The following is a 23,552-nucleotide window of genomic DNA, read 5'->3' as shown; positions in this document are numbered from 1 at the left end:
TTGTTCTTGTCTGATTGTCTGTCTTCTTTCTTTCAAGTTGAGAGTTATAAAAACATGAAGGTGACTTTAGTGTCATTAAATAACTTCATGTTGTTAGGACTGATATGTTGCTGTCAGAGCAGTACCATTGTTCATAAGTCATCAATTGCATTTATTCTAATAGAAAAGTTAGTATTTGAAAACTGTAGCAATTGCCTTGATTCATGCCCTTCACTGAGCTGTCTTCTGCAGTTCATCAGATCTTGCTTTTGCATCTCTCTCATTTCCAAGGGCAGGAGATGAGCAGATCTAGAAGTACTCCTCCTTTTGCCTAGTGCAGTACCAGAGCAGAGCTGCTGTGCCCAGAGGAGCAGGCATGGAGGAGGAGCACTGGTGCCATCCTGTTCTCATGCCTTGTGGTGCAGTTTAACCTCTGAAAGAACACCAGACCAGCTGGTGGAAATGGGCAGCTCCTGTTTGCATTCCTCTGATGTCTTCCCTTAAAATACTATTGATTCTTGTTCAAAGCCTGTAATGGTACTACAATACTTGGTAGTTATATGTGATTCTGTGGAGTTTTTAACTAATATTATGAAAAATTACCCATTTGGTTTTACAGCTCTATTCTTGGAAGAACTTGCGCTACTTAACCTGGAAAAAACAGTTGTAGATTTACTCTATCATTACCTCACAGAAATGAATAGGCAGTCAGGATTCAATTATTTCTTTAAGGAAGAGGTAGATGATCCTGATGCTGAAGACAACTACATTCTGAGCATGTTGCAATTTTTTCTCAGGCTGTTGTAGCATAGGTTTCACATTCCAGCTGTAAAAATTGGCAATATTTCAATTCTAAAAATTATCAGGAGTTATGAAAGGAAAAAAAGCTACTATCTTAAAGGTCCCTAAAGAAATTCAGAAGCAAAACCACTTTATTGAAGCTAATAAATATACTTAATAAAGTACTTAGGAGATTTTTATAGAAAAAGTGTAGGTAACTAAATAAATTACGCTGAAAGCCATGACAAGAAGGCTGGAGCAAATTCAGCAATGTATAAAGATAAGCACAGAGCCTACATGAGGTGTTGGAGACAGGGAATATTTTTACTGCCTGTTTGAACATCTAACTGGAGTGCAGGTAGGAACAGGGAGAGCTGGGAGCCTAAATTCTTGTATAGCAGGTGGAGGATGGTATACAAGAACCCCAAAGTCAGAGGACTTGAATCGGAGTTAGTATTCCTTTGGGTTCCACTTGTTCAGCAGGTGACAGTAGGAAAGAAATACCCATTCTTATGGCATTTTTTGTATGTTTAAGGTTCAGGTCAGTGTGCTTTATTTGCTGTTCCTTGTTGTATGAAGACCTGCTCTACCTGTTATTCTGAACTTCCTTTTCTGCTTGTAGCTGCCTACCTAGGAAGATTTGTTTATGAGGTTAAGGAGATAAAAATCATAGGGACCCTCCACTGAGTACTTGCTCTCTGATTTGGTTAGTTAAAATTTTTTTAGGATTGTTGGCTGGAGCTCTGATGGAGAGTGTGGAGAGTCTAACATCTGAGGAAGTCAGTGTGGTAATGGATGAACTACTGAGCATGGAGGAAGTAGTGACTAAGTCCAAAGCAGTGTGTATTTAAGCATGCACTTCAGCAGGTGTTTGCATACAAGTGACCTTTTTTGTTTGTTCACAGGTCCTTGATTATTGGACTGTTGAGGTCAGTAGTAGCTATGTCAGCACAGGAATGGGGAATCTGCCTGAGGGGAAAAGGTAAGTCTGGTTTTATTCACTATGGAGTTCAGCTAAGTCTTTTGCCTGGTAGACTCCCTGTTCCTGCATTAATCATAGGTGCTGCTGACCTCACCAGTCCAATTCACATTGGAACAGCTTGGTACAAATGAAATCCAAAGCCACCTGGGCAATTTTAGGATGCTGAAAATAGAGGTAGATAAGGCTAAATGTTGCACATAGGCATTAATGATGTTTTAGCCCAAAAATTCAATCACCGTGACAATATTTTGAGCTAGTACTTGTGTCTGGTTTTGTGCTGTGTGTTGTTCTTGGGTAGGAAGAGAAAGCACAGATCCTTCCTCTTGTAATGATTGACTGGTGTGTTGGAAAAAATCATCTGTGCATTTAGCAGAAACGTGGGCACACACTGAGTAGAGCATTGCACAAATGTTAACTTCCCTTTTACTGAGTGGGAATTTTACTTTACTAAGTTCTTTGACAATTTGGATGAGAAGATACTATTTCTCATGAAATCTAACATTGTGTAGGGCACAATATTTGTTTGCGTCTGTGTGGTCTGTGTGATTTCCTCTGTGCATCTTGCTGTCCTGCAGGTTTAGGGCTTCACTCTGCTCCTGATCCCAGTCTGCAGGTTTTCTAGCTGGGGTACACAAAATATTATCATGTTCAACAGCCTGTGTCCTTCTGAAAAAGCTGGAGTTTCATGGCATATTTTTTAGGTCATGTTTTGTTGTTTCTGTTGTGTCTCTGATGGGGACTTTAAGAAGACATACTGTTTGTGTTTTTGCTTTGATTGTGCCTACTCTGTCCCCACCTACTCATTCCCTTTATTCAAAAACTGTCTGTTTTATCAGTCTACAGACCTCTCCCTGATTCAAAGTTAATTGCTTTGCCTGACACCCATGTACTATCTGAGCTATTCATCATTAGCCTCTTAGATGTGGAGTGTTTCCTTGCACAGGAGGAAACAGTACTCCAAGCTTGTTACACAGGACTGCAGAGAAGGCTTCTCCTCATAGCTCAAAACCAGCAGTCCTGTCTCTGTAATACCAGTTGGATCTTTAGCAAGATCTGAGTCACCTGTTTAGAACAATTGTGTTTAATCTGTTCAGAAGCTAATTCTCCGTTAGTGGTGAAATTTCTAAGGGACTGTGTACATGTTTTCTGGTGTTCCTTGTGTAGAATCTTAACATGTTTCTGGCTGACTTAAGAGAGCCTCTGCTGATGGTTATATGCTCCCTTGTATCTTTGACCCCAGAGTATGGATTTGTGTGTGACTGTTTCAGATGGGTTGTTGAGGCATCAGTCTCTATGGCACTGTGCTGGTTGGATGAGGGTGAGCCTGGGCTGCCTGTTAGCCTGCTGTCTCAAGCTTTGGTGTTCATTCTGCTTTTCTTCCTGGAGACTCTGTGGGATACACAGAATGGAACTGTGCTTGTGTGTTAAGTGTGATGGGGACTTCCTAGGAACTATGATGCAGTCAAACTGAAGTCAGTTTTTCAGTTCTTCTAGCTGCAATAGCTTCTTACCCCCAAATTTCTCCAGGGAATTTCATTTGGACTGGGATGTAGGGGAATCAGTCCTTGCACTGGTGCACAGACGAAGAACTGGAAGTGTGAGTGCTAAAGAAGCACTATTTGAAGATGGTTACGCAAGAGGATACTGTAAACCAAGCGTACAGATTTTTGGGATTAGTGTATTTGAAACAGATTTTGCAACTGTGCTCTGGAGGTCAGGATAAGATATGAAGAATGGCTTTGGGGTATGGGGCCATTCTTTCTGCATATTTTAAGATTTTTTTTTATCAAGTGTGGATATATAGTTCTTGTCTCAGTCCTTTATTTTTTATTAAATTTTTATCAAATAGGGATGGGTTTCTTCACTTAGATAATATGAATTTGTATGTTTTAACACCTGCACAGGATAACTAGTTTCACCTGTGCTGTGGCAGGGAGCAAGAGGAAGAACTTCAAGAGGCTTGACTTGGCATACTCCCAGCAAAACTGATTTCTTTATCTCATGATCTTGATAAACTACAAATTATTACAGTACTTTACAGGAGATACTAATCTATTCAAGTAATTGTAGGTTCATATAAAATCAGGTCTGTAAGATAGGTGTGCATGTCATTCTGAGCTACAACTGAAAAGTATAGCTTTAGGCAGATTTTCTAGGGAAGTTTCTAAGACTTTTAAACTGATGTTTGAAGATAACAAATAAATACTACATGTGTAAGTGCTATTCATCTTGCTATTCATCTTCTGTGGTATTTTGCTTACAGCAATGCTCTGTTTCTTGCTTGAAGCAAATGATTCAACTTGTTGTGCATGCGTGTGTGTGTGCTTCTCAGTCTCACACAAATATGTTCCCAATGTAGCTGAATCATCCAGAAGCAATGTATGGCTCTTTCATTGGATTTCTATTTGTCCTGCATTATCAGCACTAAAATACGTGTATCCCTAAAGCAATAATAGATTGAGAAGTGTTTGCTTTACTCTGTCTCTTTTTCACAGTTGTTCTGAGTGTTCTTTGGTTTGTATTTCTATTTGTCAGCATTATCAACCACTAAAGTACATCCCTGAAGCAGTAATATGCCAAGAAGTGTCTGGTCTGCTACATTTCACTTTCACCCTTGCTCTGTGTGTTTTGTACTCTGGAAATTTGTTTTGTTACAGGGCCTGTAGCCATTAGTTTTCTAAGTCACAGTAAATTTTGCCCTTGCATGTACCAGATGAGGTTGCCTGTACTACAACTTGGAGCCCATTCCGTTTACTTGCTTGCTGTAGAAGCAATCATAGCTAGAACGCTATTGCAAGGAAAAAAAAAAAAGATGTGCTGATACAAAGAGCAACAGACACAAAGCCTCAAACTCATCTTGCCATAACATGAAGTTTTTTGTGTAATGTATAAGCCTGAATTACAGTCTTACGTTTGAATAAGTTAAATATATGCATGTGGTTGTTTTACTTTGTCACTCACTTGATGTACTGCAGTGAGGGTGCTGAGGCATTGGAACAGATTGCCCAGAGAAATTGTGGATCCACCCTGGAAGGGGCTTTGAGTAACTTGTTCTAGTGGACAGTGTCCCTGCCCATCCTGTGGTGGGCCAGTGGGAATTAGATAATCTTTAAGGTCTTCTCCAGCCAAAACCATTCTGTGAACCTACAAATAAGAAAATGTCTCTTGTGCTGTTGAAAGACGTGACTTGCACAATGAATCCCCAAGTGTCTGATGCAGTCTTTTGCTGAATAAATGTAAGACTAATCTGTAATTCTTGGATTTGTTGCTTTCTGGCATTTGGATCATCAAGTGAATGTGGTGCCTTATGCCTCCATTTTTCTTTCTGTAAGGTGGATGTTTGCATTCTCAAAAGTATTATTGGACTTACTTAAAAAACAAATAGTAATATTTTTTTCTATCAGTCATAACCTGTTCAACACTGCAATTTCTGTTAATGGACATTATAGTGTGATTTTCAATTTCTCAGGTAATTTCCTCTATAGTCAAATCTCTTCTCTGTCCCTCCTTGGTGTGTATTTGGTCTGTAGACAGGCAATACTGTTGGTGGTACTTCTCAGAGAAGTCTGGTCTCAGTACTGCCTGACATTTAGTCTTAGTGAAATGCAGGTAAATTATTTATAAAAAAATAATTAATTGCTATTTAATGAATTTTAAATTTTATGATTTAATTATTACATGATTTTGTAACTGTAGGCAATTCTACTTGACTGGAAGTGCAAACTGTGCATTCACAGGTACATATATACAAATTGGCACATACTTGTCATTGAGAAGAAAAAGATTGCCAAAAATCAGGCCACCTCTAAAAAGCATTCTAAAATGTATCTCAGTGAAGTAATGTAGACTTAACTTCCAGAATGTACTCTGGCATGCTGTATCACTGACCATGCTTGTTTTTCAGTTTCTCCCACAAGCCTATTCTGTGCCTTATGAGCAAATGGCGCAAGAGTCATTAAAGGACTGCCACTAAATGCTTTTGGTAAATCATTCCTAAGCTTGAGTTTTTTAATATGGTATATTGAAACACTGCTCAAGTTTTTGTATATATTGTACATATTAGCAGTTAAAAAGCCCTTTAAACTAAGAAAGGAAAACACTGTAAACTCAGAATGAGCAGGTGAATGTGAACTTGACAGTATTCAAAAGGTATCATCAAGATGATGAGCAGTAGACATTTAAAGTATTGAAAGCACACACTGCATTGGAAACACAGTCCATGAGGAGCTTTTCTAGCTGTTACATTTTTGCAGTAGGTTACAGGTATTAGGGATGAGGATTCTGTTATTAAGGAGGTGATCTTTGGTAACAGGAAGAGTAGCATTCTACTAGAGTAGTGTCTTCTTCCCAGTCTCATTGACAAAAGCCTGTCATCAACATGTGTGCTTTGCAATGGATAGTAAAATTTTATGGGGAAAATACTGTGGTTTTATTATTTCCTTTCTGTATGCAAGTATAAATAATACTAACTGGGCAGGTAGGAGTTGGTAGTGACTAATTCAGAGATCCAGTCACCTATGAGCTGTTTCATGCTTCATTTTAAGTGCTTAGTGCTTTACTAGAAGCTATCACAACTGGTTCCATTCCTACTCACAGTTACTTTATTAATGCTCAGTTTAATGATTCTTCCCCAGTGGGTAATTAATTTTGTTTACTGATATTGGTCTTCTGCAGTATTGTCAGCAGTTCCTACCTTTTCTTTTGGGAAATAAGAAAGAGTAAGTAGGCCAAAAATGTTCTAAAATGTAAATAAAATAATTTTTACTTTTGAGTGAAAATTCAACTATATGTAGCCAGGTTTTACCATAATTGATGTTTCAATTAAATCTTGCTTTTTGAAAACTTAATTAAAAGATCAGGTGAAATGTGATGTAGGTAAAATCAAGATGAGAGATAGTAATTACTTGATAGAGTTTCTTTGGAAAGAGTCCTGTGAGGATTCAGACATCCTTCTCTGCTCTGGTCTAAGACTTTTCAGCTATCATCAATATGGAAATTTCTTCAAAATTTTTTCTCTGTGAAAGTGTAATCTTTCTGTGTAATCACAGGGCTTGCAAAGTTTATTTTCCAGAGAGATCCTGGATTTAGTTTTTTTTCTCACTTGTAGCTTGCGCTTGTCATTTAAAGCTTGATCCTTAAATGACAGTCAATGTCTTGTCACTTCAAAGGAGAATGTGGCTTCTTTTTTAACTATAAACTTTTCTGTTTTAAGGATGGATTCCACTTCTAAGTGGGAGCAGGTTATGAAGGAGTTAAAATTTACTACTCTCTAGTAGCTGTACCTCAAGCACAAAAAAACTGGGTCACTTAGAGACTGGCAGACAGCAAACAGAAGCAGTGGAGTATTTCATTGACCAGCTTGGTATCTGACAGCTTACACTGATTTATTGTAACTTGTGTAGTGCAAATAACAGGCAAAGCAGATTTTATCTTAGAGATACTTGCTGTATCTGTGTTAATTGGAATGGGACTGTCAGATACACTTTTTTAAATTGAAACTCCTAATTTTTCTTAAAATTTCTCATTTTCACTATTCTCTCACTGTACAGGGGCAACACAGCCGACTGACAGATAGAGTCAGTGCAGTGCCCTGAGTTTCAGGATGGCACTTCAGATACTCATCTTTATTTCCTCTTAATCTTTAGGTTATCTAGAGTTATCAAAGTCTTGTATCACTTAATGAGATTTACCAAGAACAATGCAGTGTTTTCCCAGCTTTCTCTGTAGTCTGACCTGGAGTTCTGCCTGAATGCTCCCCTGCTAATATGCCTGGAGAATGAAAATAGGGCAGAAAAGAGCCGCTCTGCAGCGGGACCTCAGGGGTGTTGTGCTGGGTGCTCTGAGGAGGGACCTAACAAAGTGTGAAGTAAATGCTGAAGTAAAGCAGCTGTTACCAGAATTACATGTTATTTGGAAAATGGCTGTCCATCACAATGCATCTAGAGAACTGCAAGTTGTCAAAAATTGAAAGTCATGGGAGCAACATTTCCCAGAAAGCTCTTTGGCAGTCCATTTTCCTGACAAAATTTAGCAGTAATTTCTTTCTACCTGCAGCATCCATCCAGGTTGGCTGAGGCTTCCTCAGCTTTTTTGTCCCTTAGATGTTGGTAATGGAGTAGTTGATCTGTTCCTTTTTTTCCTTTTAGCACTTGACACTACTGTCTTGCTTTTTTTCCCCCCCTCAAGTGCAGCAGCTTCATTCTTCTCTCGTAGCTTCATTTTTTTTTGTCAGTATAAGCCATTGGTGGAAGTAAATACATATCAAAAGTGAAGTAACTTCGTATCCCTGATACCTTGAGTATTGCACCATGAGTGCTGCAGTTGTGATAGTCCAGGAAAGTGGTCACAAGTCATTTCTCTGTATAAACCTGTGTGACATGAAGAAATTCAGAATTGGCTTATCCTTCTGCTCAGGGCACTATGATGCAAGATCCTTGGCTTAATAGTACTACCACTTTCTTGAGAGATCTTTACTTGAGATTCCTCCATAGGATGTTTTTCTATTACAGTTGCGTTGCACTGAGGAGCTGTTATTGAATTGGTAGCAGGGAAACTCCAGATCATGAGGAGAAGGACATGTGACAGCGAGCTATTTAAGCTGAGCTGCTTCTCTTAAAGCAAAGAAGTGTGCAGCACTGCTTGACTTAACCCTTGTGCACTGGGAAAGGCTTTACTCTCCTTAGCATGCAAAATGTGCATGCTGCAGAAGGTACCTTGAGGAAGAAGCACTGTACGAATTTCTACCACCCCCCACCCTCCAGTACTGCAAATATTTTCCCATATGATCAGAAATATGTTTTGTTATCTCTATGTGGATCACTTGTGTTTGTGGACACAAGCTTGGTTGTATACAAATCTGCTAGTGTAGAAACTGAGCAATTGCTGTGATTCCTGTATTTTCATTATAACTGTAGTTATACTTACATTACTGTCATGAGTGCTACTTGCATTATAAAGGCATAATCGAAACTTAGTTTTTAAAATCAAGCCTTAGGCTGTAAAAGGCTTACAAGGCTTTTGTTTTTTAGAGTAATAGTTATAAAACCATATAACTGGTACCTGTATTCCTACCAGTCATGCTGTTTTCTGCACAAGTGGATAAATGTAGCAATTCCTATAAAAATACAGTTCTGTGTGTTGATGTTTGCAATGTATTTACCCATGGCAGTCACAAAATTACTGGAAATGTACATTAGACAGACAGTGTTTTTTTGAATGGCTTTTCTGAATAGGAAATGAAATCATTCAATGTTACTTTTTCTCTAAAATGTTAGTTTTTTCGCTATAACACTGAGTTTAGTGTTCTAATTTTCATTTTTCTTTTAATTAATTGAAAGTGGTAGGCAAGAAAATGTGTTTTTCTGCTCATCTTCATCTGAAGCTTCATGTTTGGAGACAGTTGCTAGACTTTTAACCCAGTGAAACCTAAAGCAATTTACAGAGAAGTTAACCAGTTTCACTGTTGTGATGGCTGCACTTGTAGAAAGTGGCCCTGTGAAAAACAATTTAGGTCTCAGTTGAAGAGTATAACTATAGCTTTCAGGTATAACCTGAAGGCATGCTTTTGGCTCAATTGTAGTTCAGCTTCTAAAGCTTGTTTATGGTTGCACAGATATCACTTTCCTTAGAATTCTTATAAGTTGGGTAAAGCATCACTCTAGTAGAATTAGGGAAAAAATGTATATAAGCAAAAGTGTAACGTTGGACATTTTCTGTATAGCTTTCAAATTTTTGCCCTTGTCTTCCAAAAAGAAAATTTCTCTGCACAGAAAATACATGCTAATCCTTGAAGCATTCAAGCATTGTTCTGGAGTTTTTGATGTGGGATTGCTTTTTTTCAACCATGGAAGGATTGTGTTTAAAATGCTGACTTCCTGGCATAAATGAATGGCTATGCGGATGAGCCCTGATGAATCTTTCTGGGTCATTATAAAACCCTACTTCTCTGCTGGAAATTGCAGTTTGTATGGCTAAGTCAGCAAAAGAGCCAGATTGGCACCCCCAGCCTCTCAGGTAGTGCTTGTGGTGATCTGTGCCACAGTGCAATTCCATGCCAGCCAGCAGATCAAAAACCTCAAACGGCCAGTGAGGGAGCTGAGATGTGGATGCTCTTCCAGATCCCCCCTGCCTTGCTGGATGGGAAAGCAACTTCTTACCTGTGGCTGGGGCTGCCTCAGGACCTGACCATCTTCAGCTGCCAGTTCTTCCTAGGTGTGAGCAGCACATACAGTGCAATCTGCTGGTGCTAAAGAATGTCTGCAGAAAAGTGCTGCTTATCTCAATTAGTATTTATTTAAACTGAAACCACTCTTGAAGTAGATTGAGTAGTGTTTGACTTACGTGTTTAAACAAGCTGTCATAAAGAAAACTACTATATTCTATTCATAATTTTCAAGTGAAAATAAAAAAATACTCATATTTTCTGAAGTGAGAAATTTTTGCAATGTGGTAAAAATAAGTGTTGAGTGGTATAAATATCTAGGCTGCTTTACTCTTTCACAGTTGAAAGGTCTGAATCTTACAATGCAGTTACAGATTTTTGCAAATAGTTCTTGATCAAAATTAATTCAGAAACAGAACAAATTAGAACTTTTTTCCTAGTTGCTTTTAGTAGCTTTTACTCACTTCTGGTATTCTAGTATTGCTGTAATTATTCAAAAATGCACTTCTTCATGATTTCTTGTAGCTTTCTGAAATGAGATCTTACAGATATGAGCTATAGGCCCAGATTCCCAGTATGGCATTCTCAGTGGGATACTCAGGAACTCAGGCAGCTGGGTGGGCTCTGGCTGGGAGTTTCACAGCTTGGATTACTAGGAACAGATGGTAGCCATAAAGAATGAGTGAACACAGGTAACTAATTCCAGGTTTCTGGGAAGTGTAAACTGACATCTGTGGTGTTAAGTGTGGTTATAGGACAGTTGTAAAGATTTTGCTACACATTTTCTGGATAATTATATTATTTTGCCTCTGGTTAGTTAAATCCCACTCTCTCTTTCTCATTTTGTCATTCAGGATAAATTTCCTCTTAACATGTTTTTATTTTTATTATTATAATCTTGAATAATCTCAAAATAAATTGGAATAGAAAAAGTTACTTGTTTTAAGAATGGTTTCTTCCCAAAAAGAGCTATAGATAGATATGGAATATATCTATTCCATAGATAGTGCTAACGTTGAGTTGAATAGGACCCCAGAGATGAAGTGGTTCTAACACTTGGAATCATAGAACATCCTCAGTATTTTTTGAATTACTGCCTGTTATTAAAATCTACTACATTCTTTTTATAACTCCTACGCTGTTTTCTTTTAAAAAAGTGAGTAAACTAAGCTTTATTTTAATAAACTTTCACACTGTAGCCTGTAGGTGGTTCTTGTCTGTCTTCCCTCAAGTGTCATGACTCACTTTTTTCCATTTCATAACTCCCAGTTTCCAGATTAAAAATATTCCTTGACTTAAAGAATTTCAGTGTAGGAAAATCAGTACTATGATAAATAGTTCCTCCTTGATTATGCTTTGTTGAATATTTATGTCTCTTCACTACATATGATTACCCTAGGCTGTTCTTCTGAGATACTGTCCTGGAGATGCCAGAGAAAGGCATGGAGCATAATTATGGAGAATTTTATTCTGTGTTGGCATGTTAATTTTGTTATGACCTGGATTTATTTCTGTATCTTTTGAACATGGGAGAGCTTGAAACTTGTGGAAGGCTAATGCTATCTTCTTGGGGCATTGCATTTATGGTATGACAGTTGTGGTTGCTCGTACTGGACGCGATTTGAGGTTTTCTTAAGTGAGGAAGGATTTTGTGGTTTTGATCCATGCTGATAACACACAACAGTGAAAAAGCCTTCTTGTGGTTGTCAGAAAATTAATATATGATTGTTCTATAAATATGGCTCATCAATATATGATTGTTCTATAAATCTGAGACAATATCAACTAGTGAGGAGCTTCATTTGCATTTCTTCATATTGCTGTGGTCCTTGCTTCCTTCACAGCTGCATGCCACATAGTAGCATTGGGTTTTGATTATAATTACAATGTTGGTCACATGGATTTGGGTTGGTGGCTAGTTAGGGACATAAAGGTTTGGAATTACTTTGTCTATTAGATGTTCAGCAGTATGGGTTCTTTAGTTATGATGAACCAGCTCTCTACAATTCAGTAAATTAGTGTTAAAATACCAGACTTAAATGAAGGCCGCTGATGTTGGACCTCCATCCCAGAAGAGATGCAGCTAAGTCTGTCCATTACTGTGATCTATATTCTCATGTGGTTTTAGTGCTGCTGGTTTGTCCCTCTGCCCTTGTGCATTTCAGTGCACAGTTGTGCCACAGCTAAGAAATTGACTTCTACTAATCTGACGTAGGGGAGATACTAAGTGGGGAAGTGTGCTGCAAATTATCCTTGAAATAACTTTCATTAAGCAGTTACAAACTGCTGATAATGCCTTTACTATGTATGTGCAGTGGGTGGGAAGCCTAGATATTAGAGGGGACTTGAGCTTTCAGTGATATTCATACTCAAATACAAGCTGTGGAATGAATATTTTAGCTTTATCTGCTAGGGAAATGCTTAGTGTACTAGAACAGCATTCAAATACACTGCTTTCTCAAGTATTTCCTATTAGCGTGTTTAATAAGGCTCTGTTATCCCCTTCGGTTGACTGTCATTACTGAAAGCTGAAGTGTTAACTGTAACAGCACAAAAGGATTCTATGAGACTATAAAAAGGTTTAATTTCTGATTAGGCTGAGCAATATAATTGTAATATGTTGTGGAGTTGTCTGATGAATAGGAGGTGGCTGATTGTTGACAGCTCCTGCATGTGTTTGTGAAAACTAATGGTCTTTTAAAACAAGTATCCTTTGCAGTTATAATGTATCCCTTTTTGTTAGTAATGGATTACTTTTCTCCACAAACTATTTAAATCAATTCTTCTTTGATGGTAAAGATTATGTAGTTACTGTAGAACTTTTCAGTTCTTTCAAGGAGTTAACCTGACATGTTGCCCCTGTCCTCCTGAGTTTTGCTACTCAAATGTGAGCAATGTTCTAAAATTATCAGTTGGCAAGAAAGCTGGTTTTGCCAGAGTAAACCAAAACCTTAAAGTATAATTTTGTGGAAACACAACTGAAAGAAAATACTTGATGAAAGTCTCGTTGTCTATATAATGTGACGTACTTCTGGGGGTCAATCATATTTCCAAGGCACTAAATTTAGATTGCATGTCAAGTCTCCAAGATGTAGGAAGTTTACCAGGTTTCCTGCAAAGTTGGCTGTGAGAAAACATTAGCTCAGCTGTGGGTTGGCAAGTTTCCCCTTGTCACCATAGGAATTTGCTGTTTACTTATACTCCCCTCACACCCCCACAAAAAGCTCACCTTGACTTTGTATTCAAATTTTCTTGTAGCATAGCAACCTCCTCTAATATTTAATTCCTGATTCTCTTTGCCATAAACTTGCTTCTTCATCAGGGTTACTCCAGAAATCCTCTGTCTGTGGAATCACTTCCTGCTTGGAATCTTTACCAATAACACAAACTATTATGGGATGCTTCTTAATTAAGTGAATTTGAAAGTCAGCAGCATTAAAGTTTAACATTTTAATGAAAATTTGCTCTTGCAAGGTATGTGTAATATTTTACCTTGGTTAAGTACCTCAGTGCAGCTTTATGTGTTAGCGAAGGATGTTCTTAAAGAACATTTTTTAGTTTCTGCCAGTTCATTTGGAGCTCCTAACAACACAGATTTTTGTAATAAGTTGTGTATGTTCTTTGTTGTTAATAGAGATGAATTGCTAAGTTGCTGTGCTCTGAAATAGGATCAGAGATTTCTTTGCACTTTTTTTATTATTTCACATTTTAATTTTAGTTTCCACTTGGGCACTCTGGAGTCCCCTGGTGGTTCAGGTTACTCCATTGTCATAACTAGTCCTGCCTGGGTGCTGGTACAGTCTTATGATGTCACTGTAAACTGTTTAAAGGAGATAAGTGGTACAACATCCGTAAGTGGATGGCCTTCTAGCTGGTTGTACTCCCTGGTTTGCTTGGTTTTCATGCAAAGGGTCACACAAGCTGGACAGGAGGGACAGAACCATGATATAAAGAGGCATCAGTTCCTGGATGTGCCTCCTCAGCACTTGAAGTTAACCATCAGTCCTTTTTCTTACTGCGCATGGAAGACTAATTGAGTTGCAATAACAACAACAGTTTGTCAGGATCCCTTCTCTGTCTTTTTAATGCTCCTGACACTGGTTATTGGTTATTGATGCCAGTGAAAAGACTGACACTTACATTCCTATTACCTTGGAGCTCTTTCATTGTGCCAGGAGTAAAAGTGCATTTCTCTCAATATCCTGTCTCCAGCTTTTGTTACTCATCTGTTGTTTTTATGATGCAGCTTCCCTCCTATCGGCAGGAGAAATGACAGGAGCTGTGGTGGAAGTCCTGATCTGGACAGGATACATTTATATCTGTCTGATTTTGAAAAAAGAAGTCTTTAAAATTATTCCATCTCCTTAACATTAATGCTCAAATGTATTTTACAAACAATAACTTGGATTCCTTTTGTAGTCCTTGTGTTTTCTACCATAATTTCATTTCTTAAAATATAATTCTAATTATCATAGGAGCTCTCCTTCATTGGCCTTTTTATTTCTATTGCCAGTAGGTTTGTTGACTTGATTTCTGAACTTTTTAATGAATTCTTTATGATGCTTACATATTCTTACTGGAAATACCTTTCTGGATGATAAGTGATTCTAAGATGTCTTTTCACACCTCTGGTCTATTGATTGTCTTAAAATTGAGCTGTATACCGTCTTGTCTTTGCTTTCTATGGATATGTCTGTAGATTATTGTAGGAGCCCTAGTAATAAGTCTCTTAAGTGATTTTAGGAGTGGAAAAACATTTAATATGATGATTTCAGCCCATTGTGTCATCTGATGCTTCCCGTATATTAATTAGATGCATCTTCTGGGCAAAATTTAAGGAACTTTCTGTTATGTTTTTTCTAAGCTTTATCCTTTAATGAGAACAGAAAGTTCATGCTTTGGTTACTCAAGTGGATAAAGACTGGACTTCCCTGCTCTCTTTTCTCATATTTCATAGCTGTGGTGCACAATGTAGAGCTTCAGCCTTCTCTGACAGATTTCTAGTTAATTGTTTTCATTTTCTTTTTCTCATGTCTTGTCACTTATCAGCTCTATTAGTTAGGTAGTAATATACTTGCCTGCAGCAAGAATCTTTTATTTGGTGTGAGCAGTTTAACAGTGAGAGCTTATTAGAAAATGTCATCTAAGTGTAAATGAAAGCATTCTCGTAGGAAGGATTAAGGAAAGATTCCATTGCAGCTATATTTGGAAAGCTCTTCTTTGTTTTCAAATTTCTTTAATATCAGGCTATTAAAATAATTACATAATAAATACTGGTTATGTATTTTATACTTGAATAATGCTTAATGCATTGCTTCTGTCTATGCCTTTTCAGAAGAACTTACTCTCCTGTGTTCTAGTGTGTCTTAAATAGAAGTCAGAGGAGGAAAGTCTGGAGAACATTGATGTGTTCTAAGGCAACTAAAAGCAAATGAGAAATGTAAATAACACTTGAGAATCTAAATCTAAATTAGATCTAAATCTAATCTAAACCTAATTAGATTAGATTAATCTAATCTAAATCTTTAAAGTCATATTTTTTTCTTGTATTTTGATGGGTTTCAGAATAGCCATTTTTTCACTCCTAGTGGTTTTTTTCAAGAAGAACTTTGCTTTTGTGTATGAGTGCTTGCTGCATGTCAGTCAGATAAACTGGGAAGGCTTTCCTAATTGCCTCCTCCTGTTCCCTGAAACCTCCTGCTGCACTCTTTCAGACTCAGAGTAGCAAAGCATATGTTTTGATATTAAAACAGTAATTGAAAATATGTGACAAATGTGTCTTCTGAATTGAGATTTTTGCTTAAATGTTTTGAATCTGTAGGTTTTGGGACACATGATAGAGGAAGTAAGGTCTGAAACAGAAATCCAGAAAGGCTGTTTCAGTCATCAAGATTGTGAACACGTTTCTCAGGGCAGGAAAGCTGCCATGGAAGTTGCAGAATTACTGAGTCATTCTGGCTGGAGATCCACATGTTGAGATGGTCAGGGCCTAACTGATCATGGTTCTGGGCAGCCTGCTCTAGCTGCCCCTGCTTGAACAGCGGTTAGACTAGATGATCTTCAAATGTTTCTGGCAATCTAAGCAATTCTATGTGATTTTGAGCTAATACTCTAAATCCTAAGGTTTCCCTGAGAAATCTTGTGCTATTTAATGCAGGTTTAATAATAAATAATTTCAACTACTGTATTAATGCTAGCTGAATAGCACTGGCTAGCTTGTGACAGGATTGTTGGGGTGTGCAAGCTTCCTTTTCTCTGTTTGTTTCTGTAGTCATCAACTTGTGAGAAGAATGCAGCAGAAACAATGCTGCAAAATCTGTTGTCGTGATGTGGCTTGTTCATGACTTTTTGTGAACACGTTAGCTTTCATGCCACCCCTATGTTATGCAACAGGTTCTAGTTTCACCTATAACAGGGAAGTGTTGTAGCTGTGGCTATCAGTGGTTCCAGTAGTGTCTCAGGGCTGATGGTGTGCTCTGAACATAAGTGAGAGCTTCTGGTCTGGATGATGGTGTGGCTCTGCTTTTTGGATGCCTAAGAAGCATTTTTGGCTGGCTTGCTTTGAACAAGATTCCTCTGCAGGTCCTGTGTACAGTCAGTTTTCATTAAGAGTTTAAAGGGAGTAAAAAGTGTTTTTTTTTACAAAGCAGGTATTATTTTTGGTTGTGCAGATCTTCCTAACTACTTTCTAGTAAAAACCACATAGAGATGTTGCCATCTTTACTTCTCAAATTAGCTTTACTACATGATTATGTGTGTCAAAGATACATCTTAACATACAGTCCCAAGAAGCCTATGGGAAGATGGCCACAGCGCAGTGGGGGAACAAGCACGGGCATTAGAGGTGACATGCCCAAGGCAGAGGGATGACAGGGGAAGCAGGAAGGCTCAGCCTCAGTAGGCCAGGGCTGCCACAGCTGTAGGGCCCTGCCCCTCTGCCCCAGCCGCTGCCTCGTGTGGGTCCTCAGTGGCTTGTGTTTGCAGCAAGTGGACACACTCCTGTGCTTTCCCAAAAAGGATTTTCTGTTATATGTGTGCAGTCTCCATCATTTTAATCATCATTATTTCAAATACTGATGTGAAATATGGGAGAGAAATACCCCTAATGGTGGGCTGGGTTTGAAAATTTACTTCTCTTGTCAAATACACAAAGGGCTATTTGAATGCTTCTTTCCATGGTGCATTCTGGTTGGCTTTGAAAATTGCTTGAATGAATTTTTAATGATCTTTTTCCTTTCCCCTGACATTTTTATTTGAGTTTTTTATTCTGTGCCAGTTGTTCAGTCAGTAAGAGAGAGAGGCATTGGCATGTCCTGGGAGGCTCTGCTGGGAACTGGGTTATCATGCTGAGTGGCTGCTGTGAGTGTTTACCTATCGCAACAAAGGATCTTCTCATGCCATTTTATTATTACACAATCTGTATTCCTTGCTTGAGCTTTTGGAGGCTCCCAGCAGTCCTGTCAGGCTAACCTTGTTGCTAAAGATGATTTTGTGCTCTTAGTTTGGTGAATCAGCCAGGCAGTGGGACACTAGCCGAAGCCTCTGCCATCCCATGAGGAAGCCCTTCTACTGTGACACAAGCAGGGAACCATAGCTGTGCTTCAGGAGCATGTGCATACTTTTAGGTGGCCCCACTTCTTGTTGGGGCTGTAGCACTGGCCAGTGCTGGTGTGGAGCTGTCTGTGTGGGGCTGGTGGAGCTGCCCCTGGCTGGAAGATGTGTTGTGTGAGATGGTGCTTGGCTGGGCTCACTGTGCTCAATTTGTATCTCACCCGACTTCAGTCAAAATATGTTTTTGGATGGCTGCTGCCAATGTACTTCCAGTTTTAACTACAAAAGAGATCACTGTGGCATTGGTTCTTGTAAGGAAGTAGGGATTTGGACCACCAAAGCATGTGCTGCACCTAGGTGTGCTCTTCATGCACTGTTGAACTCTGTTTTTACAGTTTGTATATGTTCCTTATGTACATTTCTGTCTTCAGCACAAACGATTCATCACATAGTTGTAGGAAATACTACCAGTGTTAAGACAGAATAAAAAGCAGTTGTGGTTCAGCATTAGTCCTGGTTTCCTTATGGTGATAGAGTTTTTTGCATTGAATAATAGAATGGCTTGGGTTGGAAGGAATCTTAAAGATCATCTAGTTCCAATCCCTCTGCGTCGGCAGGGAGGCCACTAGATCAGGTCGCTCAGGGCCCAGTCAACCTGTACTTGAAATAGCACATGGAATATTTTTAAACTAAATCAATAAACAATTTGTTCTGCAACAGTAATGAAACTACACAATAATAATAACAATAACAATAATAATGCTTGGCCTTGTTTTTGTTTTTATCTGTGGAAAACATGCTAAAATTATTTTTAAAGTTTTGTGAACACCTGATGTCTTCAGTTAGTCACTTTGACTTATGTGTGCTTACTTGGATCATAGCATCTCTTTCTTTCAAAATTACAGTTATACCTATCCTTTTATTTAAGTACAGTGTACAGGCAATGTGAATTGAAGAAAGTTTTTCTTTGTATCATTGCATCAAAACTTGAAATTCCAATACAGCTGCTAGCAACCATTTGCTTATGGTATGCTTCTAGGGTTCCTTAGTAGCATTTCCATTGTTTTCATACTTTGAAAGTAAAATTTGTCCAGCTTATTCTATTTGTGTACAGATTTTGCCTTGAATGGAGTTAATTTTGTAAACACAAAGTCCTAAGTTTAAATCCAAAATATAGCCCATACTGGATGATATGAAGAAGAATAACTCTACCCCAGCTGAAACTAGCACATTCTCCACCCCTTATTCCATCTAGATGCAGTGCATTCTTATTACCCATGAACCACCTCTCCATTCTTTGATATAATACACAGATATCATCCCCATAGTCTAAGGACCACCCCTATGAAATGTCTGTAAAGTGTCCATAAATGTCCATGGAGTTCCTTCAGCCCATGACTTTGGGCTCCATCTGTTAGGATGGTCACTCAGGGCAGGAGTGGTGGTGTTTTCTGTGAAGTTTCTGGACACCAAAGCCAGCTCAGTTCAGGTCACCACTTGTCATGTCCAGCCTTGGTCAGGAACTCAGCTCTGTGTAGCTGCTCGCTCACTCCCTGCTGCTAGGGTGAAGGAGAGAACTGGAAGGGTAAAAGTGAGAAAACTTATGGGTTGGAATAAAGACAGTTTAATAGGTTTAGCAAAAGCCACGCACATGTGCAAAGCAAAACAAGGAATTAATTCACCACTTCCCACGAGCAAGCAGTTGTTGAGCTATTTGCAGGAGAGCAGGGCTCCACCATGTGTTAGAGCTGTTGGGGAAGACACCCCACAACTCTGATGGTTCCCCCATTCCTCCTTTTTCCCTAACTATACATATTGAGTATGATGCCATGTAGTCTGGAATATTCCTTGGATTGGTTAGAGTCAGCTGTCCTGGCTGTGTCCCCTCACAACTACTTGTGTGCTCCCAGTGTCACTGGTGGTATGGGGTGAGAGGCAGAACAGACCTTGACAGTGTAAGGAATAAAGAAAACATCCCTGAATAGTTAACACTGTTTCCAGTACAAATATAAAACATAGCCCTATGCTAGCTACTAGGAGGAAAACGAACTCTGTCTCAGCCAAACCCAAAACAGTATTTTATGATTAAAAAGCAATGTAGTATCTCTTTCAGTTTTATAACTGTAACTGAATTTATTCTTGTAGGTGTAGCATCTATGACTGTGCCAGTGTACATCGCAGAAGTGGCTCCACCGCACTTACGAGGCAGATTAGTCACCATTAACACTCTCTTCATCACTGGAGGGCAGTTTTTCGCAAGTGTTATTGATGGAATCTTCAGCTACCTCGCCAAGGATGGATGGAGGTTTGTGAGCCTTCCTTGCTAAAAATAAGCTGCTGTAGTCCTGATTTGGTTGACAGATACTATAATTCTTGTTGGTAAAACAGAATTTACATAGAAAGTGGTAAAACTGTATACTAAACTGGAACTTCAGTAAATAAATCTTGCCAAAATAGATCCATACTGCATTTGCTTAAGCTTAATATTCACAGTATGTGCAGGTTTTTTGACTTTACTAAACTTTAAAGTGGGAGAGTAATAAATAAGTGTCACAAGCGTGAATGAATTGTCATGATGTTTATGAAGGTAGCTTGCCTTTTTCATTTAGAATGATAACATGCTGATTTTTCAAAAGGCAAATTTCCAGTAAGTAATATGCTGTATGTGCAAGATAGAGGTGAAGTTTGAATATTCTTAATCTGAGCAGTGGTAATCTGTCAGAATTGAAGGATATCGCAGCAAAAATTTGTAGTTAAAAGCTTATGTTATAATAATTTATTTTCTGGGTAGCAAAAACCCAGTTCGCTCAGCCTTTTCTATGTCACATGCTCCAGGTGTGCAACCCATCTTAGTGATCCACTGTTACTCCTGGTTTGCAGCTTTCTCTTTTATTTGTAGTCTTAGTCTTCCAGGTGCAGCATGATGTGTTGAGTAGTGAAGAGCAATTGTTTCTGCAGCCTGCTGGCATGTGCTGGGTGACTTGCAGTAATGCTGTGTTTCATGCATGTGCCAAGTACTGCTCTTCTGGATTGAGTGAACTTCCTTTGAAGACACAGGCTACCACCTCAGTGGTGAGGTATCCAAGTATTTTAGCTGCAGTGCTGGAGCTGTTAATTCAGGATGGTATACTGTCCTCAGCTAGTTTATTGCAACCCAAGGCTGAGCAGGGAAGAGTACAGATGGTCTGTCACCTGAAAGGAGTGGCCAGCAAACTGGTGGAGAGAAATCACAAAGGTTGTCTCCTGAGTCGTAACATGTAAGAAGGAAAATTACAGTAATTATTGTATCTCTTACTGACTGAATGGCTAAGCACTGGAGTGCTGCAACAAACAAAAAGGAACTTTAATTTTTCTTGACTCTGCTTGTTCTTGGAAATGCTTTATATTAAATTAAAATAAACCAAAGAAAACAAATATTAATGTGACCCTTATGTCAGGTTAGCTTTATAAACCCTGCTAATGCCATCTTAATAGTATTGCAGCAGTATGTCAGCGAAGGAGAAATGTTACAGCAGACTTATTAAATTTCATGCTGGATTTTTTCAGGTCTGCTAGACATCTGGCTTCAAAAGCAAAGTCTTGTAATCTGTATAGGAAAGAACTATATTAGATTTCTGAAAGCTGGCTCACTGCATGAAATGTCTAAAATTGCCTGATTTTACTCTAAATTGATTATATCAAAATGGCTTGCTCTGAAAATTACACCAACTCTGGAACTTGCAATGGATGTTCTCTTTCAACTAAACATTTTCTTTCTTGCCTGCTCCTTTTACTCAACTGACCAGAATTTTTCAGGTTGGAAACTAACTTTAGTGAGAGAGCACTGTCTGTACATTTATTGTGATAAACAATCTAATAGAGTCCAACTGGTATGAATCAAGCTTTCAGGAGCTTTGATTGATTTTGCCTCCTAAGATGATTGGAGGCACCCAACTGCTTAGCTCTGGAGGCTCTGCTGCACCTAAGTGACTGAAGGGCTTTGGAGGAGCAGAAATTTAAGTAATAGGAGTCTGAAGGACTAAATCAGTGTACTTAGATGCATTGAAACATATTTTTGCATGCACTTTGACAGGATACAGCTGTTGTTTTTAATCTCTGAGTTTTTTTTACTCTTCATTTGAAACAGAAAAGGCTTTCTAAATATCACTCCAATTAAGATATCGAATCTACAATTTGGTGAGCTTCAATGGTCTATGTATTTTGTATACAGCTACCAAAATGTTTGTGGAGAAGGAATAGTGTAGGAATAAATGAGGCCATTAATGAATGAGAGCGTTAGTCACTGAGGAATGTGAACATTAGTGAATTAGTGGCACTGTTAGATACATTGACTGAAGACTACTCAGCTTATAAGCCTTCCACAGACTTTGTGGTTTGAATTTATTTTCTTTCTTATGCTTTTCTTTTTTAACTAATGGTGAGCTATATAATTTTTAAAGTGTTATCAAAAAAGGGGAGCTGTTCAGTGAGCTCTTTCTAGGGCAAGTTTTGCTTGTATGATCTTTGGAAATTATGGCTGGTTTTAAGAAGAACTTGAGGGCTCAGCTGGGGGTGGGATGACTAGTCTGCATGCACATTGTCCTGGGATGGTCATCCTCTTTGCATTGCCTCTTGGGTATTCTTTTTACCATTCTCCAGTTTTCTGCCTGTTGTACTGCCCGTGTTTTTCTTCATTAAATCCACAAATGCCTCTAAGAGAGTATTTTTCCATTTTTACTCAAAATGCATTTCGATTTGACAAATACATTTGGCTTATTGCCCTAACATAAGGTTTTTGATAATGGTTATTCTCTCCTTCCCACTCAATTAGCAATCTCTTGCATGCTTTATAAAAAGATCCAGGTGAGAGGCTGCAGAATTACCTGTGAAAGCATGCATCCTGGGGTATGGAGAGAGGAGCTAGAGGAGAGATTAGCAAATCTCCTTAATCTCCTGACTGATGTCAAGGTGTGAATGATTATGAGTACAGGCTAACTCAGTATTCAGAGGGACTGGTTTCTGGAGGTGTTTTAATGATTATATCCACTGATGTGAAACCTGTGATAAATGCAATAATGTACAGGTGACACCAGCACTGTTTGAAGTCTTTCATGAAAGTGAAAAGAATCTGGGTGAAGTGTAAAATGGGAAGAGGTCAGATTTAAAAAGCAGAACCAAATTATACATTGTTCTGCAGTTCTTTTTATCCTTTTATTGTTTTATTGAAGAAATACAAAAACGTGATGTGTATAGACCCGAGCAATCCATGAAAATTGGTGGTATGCTTATCTTCCACAGCCTTTTCCCCCACTTTGGATGGAGCAAATAACCCTGCCAGGGTGTTGCCACAGGTGTCAGTGCTGATCCTTGGAAGCATAACTGCGCTTTTACCAGTGGTAATTCTCTGATGAGTAGAGAACTAGCCTTAATGCAGTAAATAGTAATCCTCAGGCATCTAAAATGCAGTTTTGATTTAAAACCTAACACTGCAGCTGTCTGAGGATTTAAAAGCAGACTCTGTAAAAGATCTGTAAATTGCTGTGCTGGTGAAATGAACTTTTTTCAGTGTTTCTGCTTATAGTCAGAAATTTTCAAAATTAAAACTGGCAAACATGTCTGTGTGTATGTACTACTGACCAAATTATGCATTTTTCTCTGGCCTTTTTGTTTGTTTGCTTGTTTGCTTTTTGTTTGTTTGTTTTTAATCTATCAGAGAAACAATTAGTAGGATTTCAATCTCATTTTTGTCATCAACAGTACCTGGTTTTCTCCATGCACTTGCTTTCTCTTTCAGTTGATTATCATCACTGAAGGGTTTATCAGTTTCCAAACTAGAGGAATATTCCAGGTTTTTTATTTAATCTAACTTAGTGTACTCAGGACCAGTGGGACTAGAGTCAGTGGTGGCAGAATAGACGACATGTCCCTGAGATTTCCTGGAAATTAAGGAAAGGGTCATATTTTCTAAAATAGCTGCAGAATATGATTCTTTCCCCCTTAACTTACAGTGAGGAAAAAATACAAGGAGTGGGAGATTTCATCTGTAAATACAGTTCGAGTAGCTGTAATTGAATCTTCTCATAGCGTGTTTTTGTAGGCAAATAGTAGATATTCATCTAT

The 23,552-nt window shown here is 38.5% G+C and overlaps 1 protein-coding gene across 2 annotated transcripts in view; it reads left to right on the top strand.

Annotated features, from left to right (window-relative positions):
- SLC2A13 (solute carrier family 2 member 13) overlaps positions 1-23,552 on the top strand; it is a 146,482-nt gene that overhangs the window by 9,692 nt on the left and 113,238 nt on the right. For both annotated transcript variants that reach the window (XM_088055244.1, XM_005519191.3), the window contains exon 2: positions 19,599-19,758. In XM_088055244.1, coding sequence (XP_087911370.1) covers positions 19,599-19,758 — 160 coding nt within the window. The remainder of the gene's footprint in view (positions 1-19,598; positions 19,759-23,552) is intronic.

The sequence above is a fragment of the Pseudopodoces humilis genome, chromosome 5 (assembly GCF_049639895.1).
Source record: "Pseudopodoces humilis isolate 2021_Gansu_Grassland_sample_001 chromosome 5, ASM4963989v1, whole genome shotgun sequence".
In the NCBI taxonomy this organism is placed as follows: domain Eukaryota; kingdom Metazoa; phylum Chordata; class Aves; order Passeriformes; family Paridae; genus Pseudopodoces; species Pseudopodoces humilis.
The sequence above is the reverse complement of the archived record's forward strand: the minus strand, read 5'-3'. Positions and strand labels throughout refer to the sequence as shown.